The sequence below is a fragment of the Salvelinus alpinus genome, chromosome 2 (genome assembly GCF_045679555.1).
Source record: "Salvelinus alpinus chromosome 2, SLU_Salpinus.1, whole genome shotgun sequence".
Classification (NCBI taxonomy): Eukaryota; Metazoa; Chordata; class Actinopteri; order Salmoniformes; family Salmonidae; genus Salvelinus; species Salvelinus alpinus.
The window spans coordinates 122,030,207-122,050,518 of NC_092087.1; the positions used below are offsets into that span (position 1 = coordinate 122,030,207).

A 20,312-nucleotide genomic window follows, 5' to 3' on the forward strand; every position below is an offset into this window, starting at 1 on the left:
GCTACTTTCAATGGCCAAAGTTGAGACCTTTGCTGTATTGTTTGTGGATATCAACTCTATTGGGGTTCTTTCTAATAGTTAAGTGTGCTGGCCGTCTAAAAGGCTCAAAGTAACACAGATATGCTTTAATGGTCAGCGTTATTACAGTGTGTATTATAGATACAGGTCCCACTCAGCCAAGGGGTAGAGCATAGCCCCTTTTTAGCTTCCTTAATACACCCCAAAATAATTACCCTTTGATAAAGTAATTAGTGATTCAATAGCGCACCTCGCCTTCACCCTGTATTATGCAGTCATTTGTCAGAAAATGTCAGCCTTTTAATAAACCTCTAAACACAACACACACGCTCGCACTACTGGCATTTGCAGTGTCCTAATGAGAATTGTGTAGCTAAAGGTTATTCCAATCAAAACTAATGGTCAAATGAGCCAATGGGGAGTAGTGTTTGTGTGAGGATTTATGATGGGTGGGGGGGGGGGGGGCTGTGTATGTGCAAATGCGTGCGTGTGTTCCTGTGTGTGTGTGTGTGTGCGTGCATTCATGTGTGTGTCATTAAATCCCACCTCGATGGCCATTTGCTTGGGGGTCTTCTCTAATGAGTGTTTGTGTTGACATATAGTTAAGTCTATTCTGTTGACAGATCTTCCCCCTCCTTTGTTAATGAGTCAGAATAACTGTTCTGTTTGTCCTTCTTCCCCAGCCATACTGTTCCCTACACCTCCACCTACATGTGTCGGCCAATCCCTACACGTCGGGGAATATCGAGAGCAAGGACTCTGCCCCGGGGATCATTGTGGCCTCAGGTAGGTGAACATGGGATTTAATTTAAAGTGACAGTGTGGATTTGTAAAGTTACGTTTATTGCGCAAATTTTGTGAAGCTCAGATACTTGAGGGGTTTCTTTGACTTTATGAGTTGAGTTTAGACAATTTGCATACTTTATCGTTCCGGGAAGAACATATAGACCTGTATTAAAGTGTTCAAACACTGGCAGTTATACAACTTAGGGGCTTCATTCATGTTGCAAATATATCCGGATTTAAATGATGTACTCAGCCCAAAGCATTTCCTGAAAAGTTTCTGATCCAGCATACTTTAGGACGGCCATGCATAATATTTGTTGTTGGCCCGTACTGACATCCCCGCGCTGTCACCACTGTGCGTTGTATACAGATGGATTTACTAGCTAAGTGCTACACTTGGGAATTCTAGAGTGGGACTGCATCTTCAGAGTGCCTGCTGTTTCTCTTAAGTGCCTTTTCTTATTCTCCTCCAGTCACTGCCTGACTAGCGCCCTTCTATTGTCTTTTATATTGTGCTGTATGTAACTGTTGACTCTTCGTGACAGACTGCTTATCACTGGCTATACATGGCCCTTTCAGTCAGATATGACAGTCTCCCATTTGCACATGAACAGAGACTAAATATATGGTTTCGTAATGGTAAAATACCACCTTTGCCACCCAACTGAACATGCTTCTATTTCAGGGAAGTTAGGAACCAATATACACAGGCAGTTAGGAAAGCTAAGGCTAGCTTTTTCAAACAGAAATTTGCATCCTGTAGCATAAACTCAAAAAAGTTCTGGGGCACTGTAAAGTCCATGAAGAATAAGAGCACCACCTCCCAGTTGCCCACTGCACTGAGGCTATGAAACATTGTCACCACTGATAAATCCACAATAATTGAGAATTTCAATAAGCATTTTTCTACGGCTGGCCATGCTTTCCACCAGGCTACCCCTACCCCGGTCAACTGACCTGCACCCCCCACAGCAACTCTCTCAAGCCTCCCCCATTTCTCCTTCACCCAAATCCAGAAAGCTGATGTTTTGAAAGATCTGAAAAATCTGAACCCCTACAAATCAGCCGGGCTAGACAATCTGGACCCTCTCTTTCTAAACTTCTCTGCCAAAATTGTTGCAACCCCTATTACTAGCCTGTTAAACCTCTCTTTCGTATCGTCTGAGATTCCCAAAGATTGGAAAGCTGCCACGAACATACCCCTCTTCAAAGGAGGAGACACTCTAGACCCAAACTGCTATAGATCTTTCCTACCCTGCTTTTCTAAGGTCTTCGAAAGCCAAGTAAACAAACAGATTACCGACCTTTTCGAATCCCACCGTACCTTCCCCGCTATGTAATCTGGTTTCAGAGCTGGTCATGGGTGCACCTCAGCCACACTCAAGGTCCTAAACGATATCATAACCGCCATCGATAAGAGACATTACTGTGCAGCTGCATTCATCGACCTGGTCAAGGCTGTCGACTCTGTCAATCACCACATTCTTATTGGCAGACTCAACAGCCTTGGTTTCTCAAATGACTGCCTCGCCTTGTTCACCAACTACTTCTCTGATAGAGTTCAGTGTGTCAAATCGGAGGGCCTGTTGTCCGGACCTCTGGCAGTCTCTATGGGGGTGCCACAGGGTTCAATTCTCGGGCCGACACTCTTCTCTGTATACATCAATGATGTAGCTCTTGCTGCTGGTGATTCTCTGATCCACCTCTACGCAGACGGCCCCATTCTGTATACTTCTGGCCCTTCTTTGGACACTGTGTTAACTAACCTCCAGACGAGCTTCAATGACATACATATCTCCTTCCGTGGCCTCCAACTGCTCTTAAATGCAAGTAAAACTAAATGCATGCTCTTCAACCGATCGCTGCCCGCACCTTCCCGCCCATCCAGCATCACTACTCTGGATGGTCATGACTTAGAATATGTGGACAACTACAAATACCTAGGTGTCTGGCTAGACTGTAAACTCTCCTTGCAGACTCACATTAAGCATCTCCAATCCAAAATGAAATCTAGAATCGGCTTCCTATTTCGCAACAAAGCATCCTTCACTCATGCTGCCAAAAATACCCTCGTAAAACTGACCATCCTACCGATCCTGGACTTCGGAGATGTTATCTACAAAATAGCCTCCAACACTCTACATTTACATTTACATTTAAGTCATTTAGCAGACGCTCTTATCTACTCAACAAATTGGATGCAGTCTATCACAGTGCCATCCGTTTTGTCACCAAAGCCCCATATACTACCCACCACTGTGACCTGTACACTCTCGTTGGCTGGCCCTCGCTTCATATTCGTCACCAAACCCACTGGCTCCAGGTAATCTACAAGTCTTTGCTAGGTAAAGACCTGCCTTATCTCAGCTCACTGGTCACCATAGCAGCCCCCACCCGTAGCACGCGCTCCAGCAGGTATATCTCACTGGTCACCCCCAAAGCCAATTCCTCGTTTGGCCGCCTTTCCTTCCAGTTCTCTGCTGCCAATGACTGGAACGAACTGCAAAAATCTCTGAAGCTGGAGACTCATATCTCCCTCACTAGCTTCAAGCACCAGCTGTCAGAGCAGCTGACAGATCACTGCACCTGTACATAGCCCATCTGTAAATAGCCCATCCAACTCCCTCATCCCAAAACTGTATTTATGTTTTTATCTTGTTCCTTTGCACCCCAGTATCTCTACTTGCACATTAATCTTCTGCACATCTATTCACTCCAGTGTTTAATTGGTATATTGTAATTACTTCACAACCATGGCCTATTTATTGCCTTACCTCCCTTATCTTACCTCATTTGCACACACTGTATATAGACTTTGTCTACTGTATTATTGACTATGTTTGTTTATTCCATGTGTAACTCTGTGTTGTTATATGTGTCGAAATGCTTTGCTTTATGTTGGCCAGTTCGCAGTTGTTCTCAACTAGCCTACCTGGTTAAATAAAGGTAAAACATTTTTTTTTTAAGTGATAATGCCTGAGAAGCCGCTGTTTGGAGGATATCTTGGCACGGGGGTTGTTAGTCTCGAGATGAGGTCAATCACTTCAAACTGAAGCTGGAAAGACTGCAAATTAGCTACACTTCGTTTCGTTTCACCTTTTTCAATTGACATTTCTTTGTATACATCTATAAAGATTATGTCAGCTAATTCATGATTTCGACTGGCTGAGAAACGTTACCAGCCTGCCTGTCTGTCTCGTACCGACTCCCGACACATTCATTACTATGGGACAGCTGGAGATTGATCTTGAATATTGAATCAATGACAGACAGACAGCAAGGTTTCTCTGCTGTTGAAAACTAAATGTTAGTCTAAAAGAAATGTGAGATAATGTCTAGATGCTTTTTATAGTGGAGATCAAGTTTATAAATTGCCTGGCTGGGCTGATGAGAAAGTGGATTCCACAGTCAGATGGAACAGAGTAAATAGGTATTTTAACGTCATAGATTTAGCCGGTGGTAACTTGTGGAATTGACATCAGCTGGAATGCGGTTCAGGATTAGACCCACCCGTTGTATAAAAAGGGACATTTGTTATATCGTTTATTCCTTAAACTAAACAACCAGCCCTACCATCCACAGTGAGTTTTTCTCTTCCACGAGAACCTAGGTGGCAGCATGTCTGTGTCAACTCAAATTTGTGGCTAAACACAGGAAACCATATTCCAGAAACTCACAGTGGTGCCCAAAACTATACCCATCACGGTTTTGCCCTTTATGGCTGCCGACTGGGAGTCCGGGCACAGGAGTGCCTATCCGCTCAATGCACTCATCATCTCCCCACCGTTAGTGGAGTAAAACAAACACCACAGGAGGATCAGAGACTGTCGTGTCCCAAATATCACCCTGTTCCCAATATAGTGCACTGCTTTTGATCAGAGCCTATGCACTAAATAGGGAATAGGGCGCCATTTTGGACTCAATACCAGCATCAGTCTCAGAATGGCTTCCCATTTTAGCTGTAGGGCTTTTAATTCCTGCTGGGCTAGACTAGTCTATGACATGTCTCCACACGCCTTAGGAGTCAGGAGTGGGTCTAGTCTACTACTAGACAGTGCCATGTGGTCTCTGGAGAACTGAAGGGCTGGGACTTCATGGGGTAGTATAACTGGCATATTATGACAGAAGGTCTATCGCTAGTACAAGTACAATTGTTATTACAGAACATCTATATAGAATATTATATTCATAATGTAACTGACTGTGTTTAGCTGAGTCATGGCTCTGGGACAACAGCTATGGGACCAGTCATTTATTTACATACAAACACACAAATTGTTATTTCACATCTCTGTATCCATTCAAAGTAGGCTACTGTAACCGACAGTGTTTTACTGGGTCATAGATCTTTAAAGCAACAGCTGTAGGGAAAGCGAGCAGAGCACTGTTTCACCTTGACACTGGATAAAAGCCCTTAATCCTAGGGTACAAATCTAGTTAAATAAAATCACATTTAATTTGTCACATGCGCAGAATACAACAGGTGTAGACTTTACTGTGAAATGCGTACATACAAGCCCTTCCCAACAATGCAGAGTTAAAAAAAATCCAATAAAAAGAAAAATAGTAACACAGGAGGAATATAATACACAAGAATGGAGCTGCATACAGGGACTAGATCAATGTGCAGTAGTACGAGGTATTTGAGGTAGATATGTACATGAAGGCAGGGTAAAGTGACTAGGCATCAGGATAGATAATAACGAGGTATTTGAGGTAGATATGCACATGAAGGCAGGGTAAAGTGACTAGGCATCAGGATAGATAATAACGAGGTATTTGAGGTAGATATGCACATGAAGGCAGGGTAAAGTGACTAGGCATCAGGATAGATAATAATAAGGTATTTGAGGTAGATATGTACATGAAGGCAGGGTAAAGTGACTAGGCATCAGGATAGATAATAATGAGGTATTTGAGGTAGATATGTACATGAAGGCAGGGTAAAGTGACTAGGCATCAGGATAGATAATAATGAGGTATTTGAGGTAGATATGTACATGAAGGCAGGGTAAAGTGACTAGGCATCAGGATAGATAATAATGAGGTAGATATGTACGTGAAGGCAGGGTAAAGTGACGAGGCATCATGATAGATAATAATGAGGTAGATATGTACGTGAAGGCAGGGTAAAGTGACTAGGCATCAGGATAGATAATAATAAGGTATTTGAGGTAGATATGTACGTGAAGGCAGGGTAAAGTGACTAGGCATCAGGATAGATAATAATAAGGTATTTGAGGTAGATATGTACGTGAAGGCTGGGTAAAGTGACTAGGCATCAGGATAGATAATAATGAGGTAGATATGTACGTGAAGGCAGGGTAAAGTGACTAGGCATCAGGATAGATAATAATAAGGTATTTGAGGTAGATATGTACGTGAAGGCAGGGTAAAGTGACTAGGCATCAGGATAGATAATAATAAGGTAATTGAGGTAGATATGTACGTGAAGGCAGGGTAAAGTGACTAGGCATCAGGATAGATAATAATAAGGTATTTGAGGTAGATATGTACGTGAAGGCAGGGTAAAGTGACTAGGCGTCAGGATAGATAAGGGAGGGGGGCTCTGAGGGTTACACTCTGGAACAGTTCTCCTGTACCCTCCTGTTAGGAAGGAGGTCAGGGGAGGAAGGGAAGGAAGGAAGAATGGAAGGAGAGAGAGAGAGGGAGAAAAGAGGGAGGGAGAGAAAGCCAGTGCGACAAACACACACACACAGAGCCAGTGCGACACAAACACACACACACAGAGCCAGTGCGACACAAACACACACACACAGAGCCAGTGCGACACAAACACACACACACAGAGCCAGTGCGACACAAACACACACACACAGAGCCAGTGCGACACAAACACACACACACACAGAGCCAGTGCGACACAAACACACACACACACAGAGCCAGTGCGACACAAACACACACACACAGAGCCAGTGCGACACAAACACACACACACACAGAGCCAGTGCGACACACACACACACAGAGCTAGTGAGACACACACACACACAGAGCTAGTGAGACACACACACACACACAGAGCCAGAGACACACACACACACACACACACACACACACACACACACACACACACACACACACACACACACACACACACACACAGAGCCAGTGAGACACACACACACACACACACACACACACACACACACACACACACACACACACACACACACACACACACACACACACACACACACACACACACACACACAGAGCCAGTGAGACACACACACGCAGAGCCAGTGAGACACACACACGCAGAGCCAGTGAGACACACACACGCAGAGCCAGTGAGACACACACACGCAGAGCCAGTGAGACACACACACGCAGAGCCAGTGAGACACACACACACGCAGAGCCAGTGAGACACACACACGCAGAGTCAGTGAGACACACACACGCAGAGCCAGTGAGACACACACACGCAGAGCCAGTGAGACACACACACGCAGAGCCAGTGAGACACACCCACACAGAGCCAGTGAGACACACCCACACAGAGCCAGTGAGACACACCCACACAGAGCCAGTGACGCACACCCACACAGAGCCAGTGAGACACACCCACACAGAGCCAGTGAGACACACCCACCCAGAGCCAGTGAGACACACAGAGCCAGTGAGACACACCCAGAGCCAGTGAGACACACCCAGAGCCAGTGAGACACACCCAGAGCCAGTGAGACACACAGAGCCAGTGAGACACACAGAGCCAGTGACACACACAGAGCCAGTGAGACACACCCAGAGCCAGTGACACACACAGAGCCAGTGACGCACACCCAGAGCCAGTGAAGCACACCCAGAGCCAGTGACGCACACCCAGAGCCAGTGACGCACACCCAGAGCCAGTGACGCACACCCAGAGCCAGTGACGCACACCCAGAGCCAGTGACGCACACCCAGAGCCAGTGACGCACACCCAGAGCCAGTGACGCACACCCAGAGCCAGTGAGACACACCCAGAGCCAGTGAGACACACCCAGAGCCAGTGACGCACACCCAGAGCCAGTGACGCACACCCAGAGCCAGTGACACACCCAGAGCCAGTGACACACCCAGAGCCAGTGACACACCCAGAGCCAGTGACACACACCCAGAGCCAGTGACACACACCCAGAGCCAGTGACACACACCCAGAGCCAGTGACACACACCCAGAGCCAGTGACACACACCCAGAGCCAGTGACACACCCAGAGCCAGTGACACACCCAGAGCCAGTGACACACACCCAGAGCCAGTGACACACCCAGAGCCAGTGAGACACACCCAGAGCCAGTGAGACACACCCAGAGCCAGTGAGGCACACCCAGAGCCAGTGACGCACACCCAGAGCCAGTGACGCACACCCAGAGCCAGTGAGACACACCCAGAGCCAGTGAGACACACCCAGAGCCAGTGAGACACACCCAGAGCCAGTGAGACACACCCAGAGCCAGTGACACACACCCAGAGCCAGTGACACACACCCAGAGCCAGTGAGACACACCCAGAGCCAGTGAGACACACCCAGAGCCAGTGAGACACACCCAGAGCCAGTGACACACACCCAGAGCCAGTGACACACCCAGAGCCAGTGAGACACAGGGGTAGCCAACTCTGCCTCTGAGTGGTACACTCTGGAACACTTCTCCTCTAGCCTCCTGTTAAACCACCTGACTCTAATTAGCCAGTAAATGGGAGTAATTATAGTAGAAGACTCAACAGCCTCAGTCTGAAAGCGGAGGTCTTTATGTGATAGAGGAGACTGGATGGTTAATACTGCACAGTAAGTGGACTATATTACTGTAATGTGTGTTAGGAAACTTTTTTAGTTATCAATGTCAATGTATGAAAGGACATGACTGACTTTGACTCTAGTATACAGTCTGCGTCCTTCAGGAAGAAATGACATCAATCACTTCTGTAATTTAAGACACTTCCTGTATGACTTTGCACTTATTAAGGTCATGTACAGTATATCAGACAGCTGTGGAATTTTGGATTTGATTTAAATCAGCCCCACACCCTCAAGGATATCAATAGTTTAGCAGTTGGCTAAAGTCATACGGGACTCTCTCATCCTGAACACTTCACCCAACCTCCCCACCCCCACCCTTCTCATCAGGCTCCATCGGAGTGGAGTTGACCACCAGCAACGTGAGCATGTTCATCACCTCAGACGCCGGCAACACATGGAGACAGGTGAGGCGGAGGGAGGGAGGGAGGGAGGGAGGGAGGGAGGGAGGGAGGGAGGGAGGGAGGGAGGGAGAGATCCTCACCATCTCAATAACTACATCATCATCCCCAGGATGGTGTTTAATCCACCACCTTGCCACCCGCCGCTGTGATTTAGTGCAGATAATCAAATGAGATCTCAAGACTAATGTTATTCGGTAGCCCCCCTGCCTTTGCCTGTACAACGATGCCCCTGGGTGAGTGTCTGTGCCACCTCTCATCCACCTCCCTTATATGACGGCCGCGATTTCAATTTAAGGGGCCTCGTGTCTAATTAAAGGACGCAGATGAAAAATAATGAGTAGAGAATTGACACGGCAACGTCACACCACATCGGAGTGTGGTGTGTTTTGGTATTGAGAGCCGGGGGGGGGGGGGGGAGATCTGATGTGTGTAAGGGGGGTGTGTATGTGTGTGCATGCCTATGTGTGTGTACCTTCGTTCATTAGGTTGCTCCTTCATCAACATTAAAGTCCACTACTAAAACAAAAATGTCTTGTAATCAATAACGCTAGTCATATAATGAGTTTATACTTCATACCTTTTGCCTTTCAGATCTTTGATGAGGAGTACAGTGTTCTCTACCTGGACCAAGGAGGGGCCCTGGTGGCTATAAGACACACTCCACTCCCCATCCGACACCTATGGTGAATCTCTATTAGAAAAATAGAATTTGGCATGGTTTGTATCAACTCTCTCTCTCTCTCTCTCTCTCCGAGGAAGACTCAATCCTCACGTTCCCACAAGCCTGAGAGTGTAATGAGCATGTCTAAGAACATAGGAAGTTATTAGTGTAATTCCAATCCAGTAGGCGGTGAGATATTCTCCTCCTTTGACGATTGCTATTCAATTTCACCTTTCCCTGTTTGTTACGTGATGTAAGCCTTGCCTTTCAGTGCCTTTAGAAATGCAGTGCTCATATCCTGTGTCATGGTGGAATAATTCAAATTCACTTTTTATCAATTTGATAAGACACTGGAGAAGATGTTTGTTTTCTCCCATAGAGATGCATATTATACTGTAATATTATACACTATAATATGTTCTAATTCGGTCCATCAGTTATGGTATGTGTTATTATTATATTGCTATGGTTTCTACCATAAAGATACAGCAGAAAATACTAAACTCAGCAAAAAAAGAAACGTCATCTCACTGTCAACTGCGTTTATTTTCAGCAAACTTAACATGTGTACATTTTTGTATGAACATAGCAAGATTCAACAACTGAGACATAAACTGAACAAGTTCCACAGACTTTCTGTGACTGACAGAAATGGAATAATGTGTCTCTGAACAAAGGGGGGCGGTCAAAATCAAAAGTAACAGTCAGTATCTGGTGTGGCCACCAGCTGCATTAAGTACTACAGTGCATCTCCTCCTCATGGACTGCACCAGATTTGCCAGTTCTTGCTGGGAGATTTTACCCCACTCTTCCACCAAGGCACCTGCAAGTTCCTGGACATTTCTGGGGGGAATGGCCCTAGCCCTCACCCTCCGATCCAACAGGTCCCAGACGTGCTCAATGGGATTGAGATCCAGGCTCTTCGCTTGCCATGGCAGAACACTGACATTCCTGTCTTGCAGGAAATCACGCACAGAACGAGCAGTATGGCTGGTGGCATTGTCATGCTGGAGGGTCATATCAGGATGAGCCTGCAGGAAGGGTACCACATGAGGGAGGAGGATGTCTTCCCTGTAACGCACATCGTTGAGATTGCCTGTAATGACAACAAGCTCAGTCCGATGATGCTGTGACACACTGCCCCAGACCATGACAGACCCTCCACCTCCAAATCGATCCCGCTCCAGAGTACAGGCCTCGGTGTAACGCTCATTCCTTTGACGATAAACGCAAATCCGACCATCACCCCTGGTGAGACAAAACCGCGACTCATCAGTGAAGAGCACTTTTTCGCCTCTTTAGTGTCCTAAGTTTTCATAACTGTGATCTTAATTGCCTACCGTCTGTAAGCTGTTAGTGTCTTAATGAACGTTCCACAGGTGCATGCTCATTAATTGTTTATGGTTCATTGAACAAGCATGGGAAACGGTGTTTAAACGCTTTACAATGAAGATCTGTGAAGTTATTTGGATTTTTTACGAATTATCTTTGAAAGACAGGGTCCTGAAAAAGGGATGTTTATTTTTTTGCTGAGTTTATAATACTGTTAAATACATTAATGCAGTTCTCATTCTATTGCTATGGTCTCTCCCATAGAGATACAGAAGAAAATACATTAGCTCTCATTCTCTTTCTATGGTTCCTCCCACAGGATGAGTTTCGACGAGGGGAGAGAGTGGAATAAATACAGTTTCACCATGTCGCCCCTGTTTGTGGACGGGTTACTAGGGGAGCCGGGGGAGGAGACTCTCATCATGACGTAAATCAACTTCATTTACCCAATTTTGAATGAGAGGGAGAACGGTAAGGGGAAACTCCGAACCAAAAAGGATGGATGCAGGATTCAAACGTTGGCCCAGAAGTGTTACTGTATGTTGTCCGAATAGACTACTATACCACTACACCGCACAGTAACATCAAATCCCATCTGATTGCAGATATACAGTATGTTTGATGTGTTAACATAATGAATTGAGATTGAGTGAACCGTAACCGTGTTAGATGGGTTGACGTTGTTTGCGAGGGTGGGAGTTTTGCTCGTATCCAAACCGCTGATAGTAATGACAGCGCTGGCTGCCCATTTTCCCTAACATGAATGGAATAGATCCCTCTCAAGGTTTAGCCTCACATCAAAACCATCTGTCTCGGGATTATGATCACAGAGACATCAGTGGTGTCGGGAGACCGGCGACAGCAGAGCACTCCGTTTTGAAGAACATGAGGAACATCATCAAAAATAAAATAGACTATGGCTAAAGGACCGAATAGGAAAGTAGGGCTCTAAAAGTTCTTTCTGCATTATGTAGCAACATTGACTCAATAGTTTTAAGAAACATGGCATATGAAGTTTTTCCGTCTTTTCTACAACTTATTTCCTTCTAGAATGACCCACTTAGCTATACTACATGAGATGATACTGCTCTTGTTGTACTTTTTTGGTGTAAAACTTTGACGGCTGCTGCATAAGGTTTCCCGTAGCCCTTACATCAGTGTTTTCTAACACCTGTCATCACCGAAAACTGAGTGACAGACAGACAGTTGACTTTGTAGTCAGCACGGCAACAGAAGGATAGGCCACAGCTGCTGAGACCGGGAGAGGGAAGGACAAAAGTGGGGAGAGAGAGAGTTGAGAGAGAGAGATGAGGAGAGCGACTGAGACAGAGAGAGAGGAAGATGGAAGGAAAAGATAGGATAAGATAGGACTTTCTCCCTGTAGGCCCAGAGTGCACTTCTCTGAACCAGCTGAGACAGACAGGACTGTGGGATATGATACTGTTAGGAGATTGTTGACAGCCTACTACAGCTTTTCATCGGGGAAAAAAATGAAATGTCTACTCTATTTCTCTGCATCTCTGTTTATGGACACCTCATTATTTATCATTAGTTCATTTCAGACCATTTTCTTATCAATTAATAATGATTTTACAGTTAGTGACAGTTGTAGACCAGCAGCTCAGTCCGTTAATTAATGGATTGAGTGTGATAAATGTGTTGTTTGATTAGCAGAGAGAGGAGGTCAATTACAGTAAAACTCCCACCCAATTTTGTCTGAGAAGGAATGTTTTCTGCAACGTGTGAATGTTAATTTGTGTGGTGTTATGACCTTGAATTTTGGTTGAAGTTTGTTTTGAATCTGAGGGAAATACACACCCTGTAAGACACTCTCTTTTTGTTAAGTGATTCATTTACATTCCATTAGTTGCCAAATGCAATTTCTCTAAAGCTTTTGGTAATAACTGTCATGTTCATCCAAGTCAAAGAAAATGTTGACTCCACACTTTTACATTCCTCTATCCAACGAAGTATATTTTATTCAGCTCAGAAGTGACTGGTCTTGACTGATGCCTCGGTCTGACAACCAGATACTAGTGTACCTTTTCTGCTGCAGCTGTAAGGTTCCTTGCTGTTTGCAGGATCTTTGGCCACGTCAGTCACCGGTCCGAGTGGCAGCTGGTCAAGATTGACTTCAGGTCCATCTTCAACCGGAGATGTACAGAGGGGGATTACCAGACATGGCACCTACACAACCGGGTAATGGCACCTACATACAGTTGAAGTCGGATGTTTACATACACCTTAGCCAAACACATTTAAACTCAGTTTTTCACAATTCCTGACTTTTAATCCGAGTACAAATTCCCTGTCTTAGGTCAATTAGGATCACCACTTTATGTTAAGAATGTGAAATGTCAGAATAATAGTAGAGAGAATGATTTATTTCAGCTTTTATTTCCTTCATCACATTCCCAGTGAGTCAGAAGTTTACATAGACTCAAATAGTATTTGGTAGCATTGCCTTGAAATTGTCAAACTTGGGTCAAACGTTTTGGGTAGCCTTCCACAAGCTTCCCACAATAAGTTGGGTGAATATTGGCCCATTCCTCCTGACAGAGCTGGTGTAACTGAGTCAGGTTTGTAGGCCTCCTTGCTCGCACATACTTTTTCAGTTCTATAGGTTTGAGGTCAGGGCTTTGTGATGGCCACTCCAATACCTTGACTTTATTGTCCTTAAGCCATTTTGACACAACTTTGGAAGTATGCTTGTGGTCATTGTCCATTTGGAAGACCCACTTGCGACCAAGCTTCAACTTCCTGACTGATGTCTTGAGATGTTGCTTCAATATATCCACATAATTTTCCTTCCTCATAATGCCATCTATTTTGTGAAGAGCACCAGTCCCTCCTGCAGCAAAGCACCCCCACAACATGATGCTGCCACCCCCATGCTTCGCGGTCGGTATGGTGTTCTTCGGCTTGCAAGCATCCCCCTTTTTCCTCCAAACATGACGACGGTCATTTTGGCCAAACAGTTCTATTTCATCAGTCCAGAGGACATTTCTCCAAAAGTACAATCTTTGTCCACATGTGCAGTTTTTTCACACCAAAGTACGTTCATCTCTAGGAGACAGAACGCGTCTCCTTCCTGAGCGGTATGATGGCTGCGTGGTCCCAAGGTGTTTATACTTGCGTACTATTGTTTGTACAGATGAACATGGTACCTTCAGGGTTTTGGAAATTGCTCCCAAGGGTGAACGAAACTTGTGGAGGTCGAACATTTTTTTTCTGAGGTCTTGGCTGATTTCTTTTTGAAGGTAGTCCTTGAAATACATCCACATGTACACCTCTAATTGATTCAAATGATGCCAGAAGCTTCTAAAGCCATGGCATCATTTTCTCTGAATTTTCCAAGCTGTTTAAAGGCACAGTCAACTTAGTGTATGTAAACTTCTGACCCACTGGAATTGTGATACAGTGAATTATAAGTGAAATAATCTGTCTGTAAACATTTGTTGGAAAAATGACTTGTGTCATGCACAAAGTAGATGTCCTAACCGACTTGCCAAAACTATAGTTTGTTAACAAGAAATTTGTGGAGTGAAGTTGAAAATGAGTTTTAATGACTCCAACCTAAGTGTATGTAAACGTTGACTTCAACTGTAACTGTAACTCTGTCTGCAGAAAACTGGTTTCAGAGGCCTTCCTCAGCCTGGTCATTTCAGCCATGGATAGCTCCTAACATGTAGAACACTAGAAACCCCCCTCTCAGTGCTCCATGAGCAAAGAACTTCCATTGCAAGAAGTTGTGAGCACTTTATATATTGAACTTACATTATATCTTACACTTTGAAGTGTCACCCAAACTTTTAAGATGGGGATTAAACTTGTAACTTACTCTGACTTCTTCAAAAATATGTCTAACGTCAAGAAATTCACATAGAAATGTGAGTTATAGATCTGTCATTCTCATTGAAAGCAAGTCTTAAGAAGTGGTAGATATGTTCTATGTGCGCTATTTTTATGCCTCCTGTTCATAACTTTTGTTTTTGCGTCTTACTGACAATTTTGTACACCAGCTTGAAACACAGTATTTTTGTTTACGGGAAAATATATTTCACAGCGGTTTAGATGTTACAATGATTCTCTACACTATACTTGTCACATGAACTGAAATTAGGCTAATTCTAATTAACTATTCAAATTTTAGCAACCAGGAAACGGCGGAGCGATTTCTGCACGACGTATCTTTAACCTGCGACATAAAATGTTTTGTCATTTAGCACATTCTCTTATCCAGGTAAAGTGCCTTGCTCAAGGGCACATTAGGAGATTTTTCACTTAGTCGTCTTGGGGTTTCGAACCAGCGACCTCTCGGTTACTGGCTCAATGCTCTTAACCGCTAAGCTACATGCCGCCCCTACTGCTACTATGTGTGCTCTGTGGCCATTCCCACAAACCTCCATCTCTTATTATTTACTTGACAGAGAGGTCTAGATAGACCGAGACCCTTAATCGAATGAAAGACAGTTACGACATGCAGTGTACTGCTTGATCACTCCCCTCCCTCCATCCTCTGCTTTGTGTTGAGCTGTTGAGTGTGCGCTGGACAGGTGCCGGGCGTTTCTCTCCCTCAGGCCCAAAAGCACTTAGGCATACTCCCTTTAATTCTTGCTGATGTATGTATGTCTCTACAACTCTCTTCATAAAACACTGCATACGTTTGAGCCAGAGCGAATGCTCCACCTCAAGCCTAGACAGACCCAGAGCGAAACATAAGGATGAGACGGAGAGTGCTTCTTTATTCTGACCGAGCTACCATAATTGACTCAGACATCTATATGATTGGGCTGGCCCTAACGATCAAAACATATAGCCATGGAAGTGGAAAACAGTCCAATCCAGTTATAGAGGTAAACATTGAAGAACAGATTGGGAACTGGCCCAAAGGAAAGGCTATGGTGTGTTTTTTTAAAGCAACAGTCTGTGGCAGGGTAAGGTGTTGAAATGGCAAATTGTGGCTTTAAGACCATTTGGACCCAGTTAGGCCTTTTGTGTTATCACATTGAGAGAGAGAAAACCAACTCTGCCTCTGAAGGGTACACTCCTCTAGTCTCCTGTTAAACCATCTGACTCTAGGAGAGAGAATGGCAGAACCACTATTTCACCCCTAAAAAAAATATTTAGATTCATCCAGCAAGGCCCTATGTACCAAAACGAAAAATCTTAATGTTTTTCCGAAACTAAGTCAAGCGAGCTGCAACAGCTTGGGTGTAGGATACATGAGAGAGAGAAGTGTTTTAAGTTTAGCATCGCTTACCGCTAGCACACCACACAACATAAGCCTCAGTGGGCAGCGATGCAAAATAAGCCCATGTAAAGGGAAAAGCAACGGCATGCCTTTTCACACACATGATGATACAGGCATGGTTCACCGCACTGCAGTAAATTATTTATGGCGATGGGAAATGTAACAAAAACAACCCTTTTCTGTTTTTTTTTTTCAATTCGTAAATTATATCCACAGGGCGAACCATGCATCATGGGAGTGAAAAGAATCTACAGGAAGTTGAAGCCCATAGCCAGGTGCGTTATGGGTAAGACGTACTCGGTCACGATGACCTCGGCGCCCTGCGACTGCACAGAGGCCGACTTTGAGTGGTGAGTAGACAGATGGGTCCCGCTTACATTTACATTTACATTTAAGTCATTTAGCAGACGCTCTTATCCAGAGCGACTTACACATTGGAAAGTTCATACATATTCATCCTGGTCCCCCCGTGGGAATTGAACCCACAACCCTGGCGTTGCAAGCGCCATGCTCTACCAACTGAGCCACACGGGACCACACATTAATTATCCCTAAATTATGCAGAAGTAGGTACAGTGTAAATACAATGTAAGTAAACTGGCACACAATACACGTAGTAAACATTACACAATTTAACGGTTTACTTGAATGGAATAGTACTGGAATAGATCAACTAACCGGAACTGGCTGATGGTACTTGAGGAGAGACTCCAACACACTACTCGAACACAAACACATCTAGCGTTACAACTTCTGCCTAAGCCGCCCTATCAATATACCACTGGCATATGGAGTGGAGGATGAAAAAAAGAAGCCTGGAAGCGAAGGATGAAAAGATAAGGGATCACCGTCATGGTGAAGCTCACTCCAGATTAGAATTGCAGAGGAGACTTAGCTTCTGGATTCTCTTGGAGGCTGCCCCGGCTAAATGGAATGCAGTCAACTGCACCACTCCAAGCTGTGTGTGTCGAAGAATGATGGAAAAAGCACAGAGAGAGAGGAGGGTTGAAAGAATCCAAGTTTGCATGGGGATAGGGAGTAGGATAGAGAAGTGTGTTTGTGTGTGTGTGTGTGTGTGTGTGTGTGTGTGTGTGTGTCTTTCTCCTTGAATGTCTGCCATTGCTCTTCCCTACAATGTCACCATACGTTTAAGAAACAAACCAACTCTGTCACTGCTTTTGTGGCTTTCAGCTTTTGCCAGTTCATCGACGACGCATTCCCAAAGCATATTTGCTACAAACTTCACAATCCATTTCTTTGAATTATCTATCAGTATTATTAATGTTGCTTTTGTTAATTCCCAAATCCGTGGGCCCCTTGAGTGAGGCGGTAAACTTGGAATGAGTTTTAGTAAGAGACGATTAATCATTGGGCTTAATAGCGTTCATTAACTATCACAACACTTCTGCAACTGTGTGCATGTCGGCCTAATTGGGCCAATTTGTTCCGATCGTTTTGAGGACGCGTGTGCTGGCAACGTTGCCTTTTAATGATAGGACAAACAAACCAGAGCTGTGTTTAAAAAAGTTTTGTTTGAGATGTGTTTTCAGGCCCCAGTGCAGAGTCCCACCCCAAACCCTCAAAGACAATTCCTCTATGTCACATAAATCAAATGTATCAAAGCAAACGTCATAGAATTTCACTCGACTGTGTTAATGCTATTATTGTAGCATAAACAACTTTGTTTAAAAAGACAATCATATTATTACAGCATTTCTGTAAAATCAATAAGTGCCATTGAAATTCTTCAATTATTTTCACTCCATGGTCACCAGTATGAGTCAGGAATTTAATCACTTATAGAAGTTTACTGTGCAGCATTTCACTCGACTGTTTATTTTGGTATGATCCAAACATTACAGTGACTATGGCTACGATAGGCGGAGTGACGGCAAGTGCACCCCCGCCTTTTGGTTCCTACCATCGTCGATGTCTAGAAGCTGCACCACAGGGACTACTTTCATCAACAGCACAGGGTAAGCAGATTATTCCCAGGACTCTCATTAGCCTCTTACAGATGTTGGATCTTAATTTGATCACCCTGTTGATGGAGAACTTTCCTGCAATGTAGGAAATGTAACATGTGTAGTGTATTTGAGGTTTAAAAGGGCTTCTGAAGCTACAAATTCTTTTATCAATCCTTACAAAAATGTTCAGTAGCCCTTTCCTGCCGTCAATGACCAAAAGAGACATTTTTGTCATATTTTTCATAGAAACACCGGATTTTAGTTGTTTTTATGTCAAAAAGTTTTGGTATATTTCAGTCTTCTGTAATGTGTATATAAATAGTAATTTTGGGATGCAAACTCTAAATTGAATACATTTCAACTGTATATCGGACATGGTACAAGCCCATAACCTTGTGTGTGAGATGTATACTCTTGTTTCAAAGTAGATTTGTTTAAGACTACCAATAATCACACTGTGTGACCCTGATTTAGCCCACTGTAGTAAAAGGTTATTTTCTGTCTCAAATTAAGTACACTCATTCACTATTTAATTCAAACCGCAAAGGTACGCTTGGAATAAGGATATTTCAAATGACAGGACATTATTGTAAGAGAATGTGTTCTCAATAGCCAACCTGCCAACCTGCTAAGGTCATTCTTCTCTATGCTCATGTATCCATCAGCAAAGCCTCTAACCGCAGTTGTGACCTATGTACATCCAGCTACAGGAAGGTTGTGTCCAATAACTGCACAGCGGGCGTGATAGCAGAGTACACGGCCAGGAGGCAGCACTGTCCTACCCAGGCCCCCAAAGGCCTGCACCTCGTCACCAGTGAAGGAAAGCTGACAGCTACGCTGGGCACCAATGTCACCTTCCTGGTGTTTCTTGAAGAGGTGAGCAATACAGTAACTGGCTCCCTGTTCATTCAGACCGGGCGCTGACTTTAACTCAGTATTGTAAAATGTATGTCAAGTCTCCACTTCTGTAATAGCAACAAAATACTCTCTATTCTCTTACTATGCCATTACATGTTCATATAAAGTGTTACTAAATAACATGTTAATGGAAATACCTACAGTAGCTAGTGTAAGAGTACCGTTCTCTTTCTTCAATCGTTGATGACTGCTACCTCCTGTATAGGGCGACGGAGCCAGGACGAGCATCATGGTGGACTTCGGGGACGGTCACGCTCTGACCTACTCCAACGTGAGCTCCATAGAGAATGGGGTCAAGCACGTCTACAAGGCTGTCGGGATCTACCGTGTGACCGCTACAGGAGAGAACAGCCTGGGGTCGGAGAGCGCGGTGCTGTACCTCCACGTCACATGTGAGTCTGTCTCTCACTGTGGGTTCACCAAGTCATGGTTTTCAACCTCCATACTTCATGTTTGGTCTTCAACCTTTAACATGTGAGTGTAGTTACATACCTTAGCTTAGCTTAGCTTACCTTACCTTACTGTACCTTACCTTAAGTCAGTGTAGCCCGTAATCTACAGACATTTGAGTGAGGTAGTTATACAATTCTGACACACAAAATTGTTCCGTTGCAGACTTTTACTTGCTTAGAACAGTGTTTCCCAACCCTGGTCCTCGAGTACCCCCAACAGTACACATTTGTATTGTAGTCCTGGACAAGCACACCTCATTCAACTCATTGAGGGGTCTTGATGATTAGTTGACAAGTTGAATCAGGTGTGCTTTTCCAAGGTTACAATAAAAATGTGTACTGTTGGGGGTACTCGAGGACCAGGGTTGGGAAACACTGGCATAGAACATTATATTTGTTATCTGTTTGTGTAATATGCATGTCATGGTCCGACATCAGTGGAGATGAAGGTAGCCTAAATCCATTACAATTCCAGTCAAACCGAAGCCCTTTTCTCTATATAATACCCCTTCAGGGTACCCCCACTCTAACTCTAACATGCAAGTCATTCCCGTCTTCTCTGTGATGATGGGGCTGACCCCCCCTGGTGGTTTCGTGGGTGACAGATGTAACGTAGTTGACTTATTGATCAGGGAGCTGTGGGACCTTGCAATCTGTCCATCTTGATGTGCCAGACGTTACAAATGGGGACCAGCCAGGACTCAGGAGTGCC

General features: G+C 44.4%; 1 protein-coding gene across 3 annotated transcripts in view; it reads left to right on the plus strand.

The window, feature by feature from the left end:
* LOC139568539 (VPS10 domain-containing receptor SorCS1-like) overlaps nt 1-20,312 on the plus strand; it is a 179,858-nt gene that overhangs the window by 136,075 nt on the left and 23,471 nt on the right. For all 3 annotated transcript variants that reach the window (XR_011673628.1, XM_071390439.1, XM_071390440.1), the window contains exons 11-19: nt 702-804; nt 8,943-9,019; nt 9,608-9,699; nt 11,329-11,436; nt 13,091-13,208; nt 16,480-16,613; nt 18,126-18,239; nt 18,935-19,106; nt 19,354-19,540. Coding sequence is in view for 2 of the 3 variants with exons in the window: in XM_071390439.1 (XP_071246540.1) it covers nt 702-804; nt 8,943-9,019; nt 9,608-9,699; nt 11,329-11,436; nt 13,091-13,208; nt 16,480-16,613; nt 18,126-18,239; nt 18,935-19,106; nt 19,354-19,540 (1,105 nt within the window). In the remaining variant the exon portion in view is untranslated. The remainder of the gene's footprint in view (nt 1-701; nt 805-8,942; nt 9,020-9,607; nt 9,700-11,328; nt 11,437-13,090; nt 13,209-16,479; nt 16,614-18,125; nt 18,240-18,934; nt 19,107-19,353; nt 19,541-20,312) is intronic.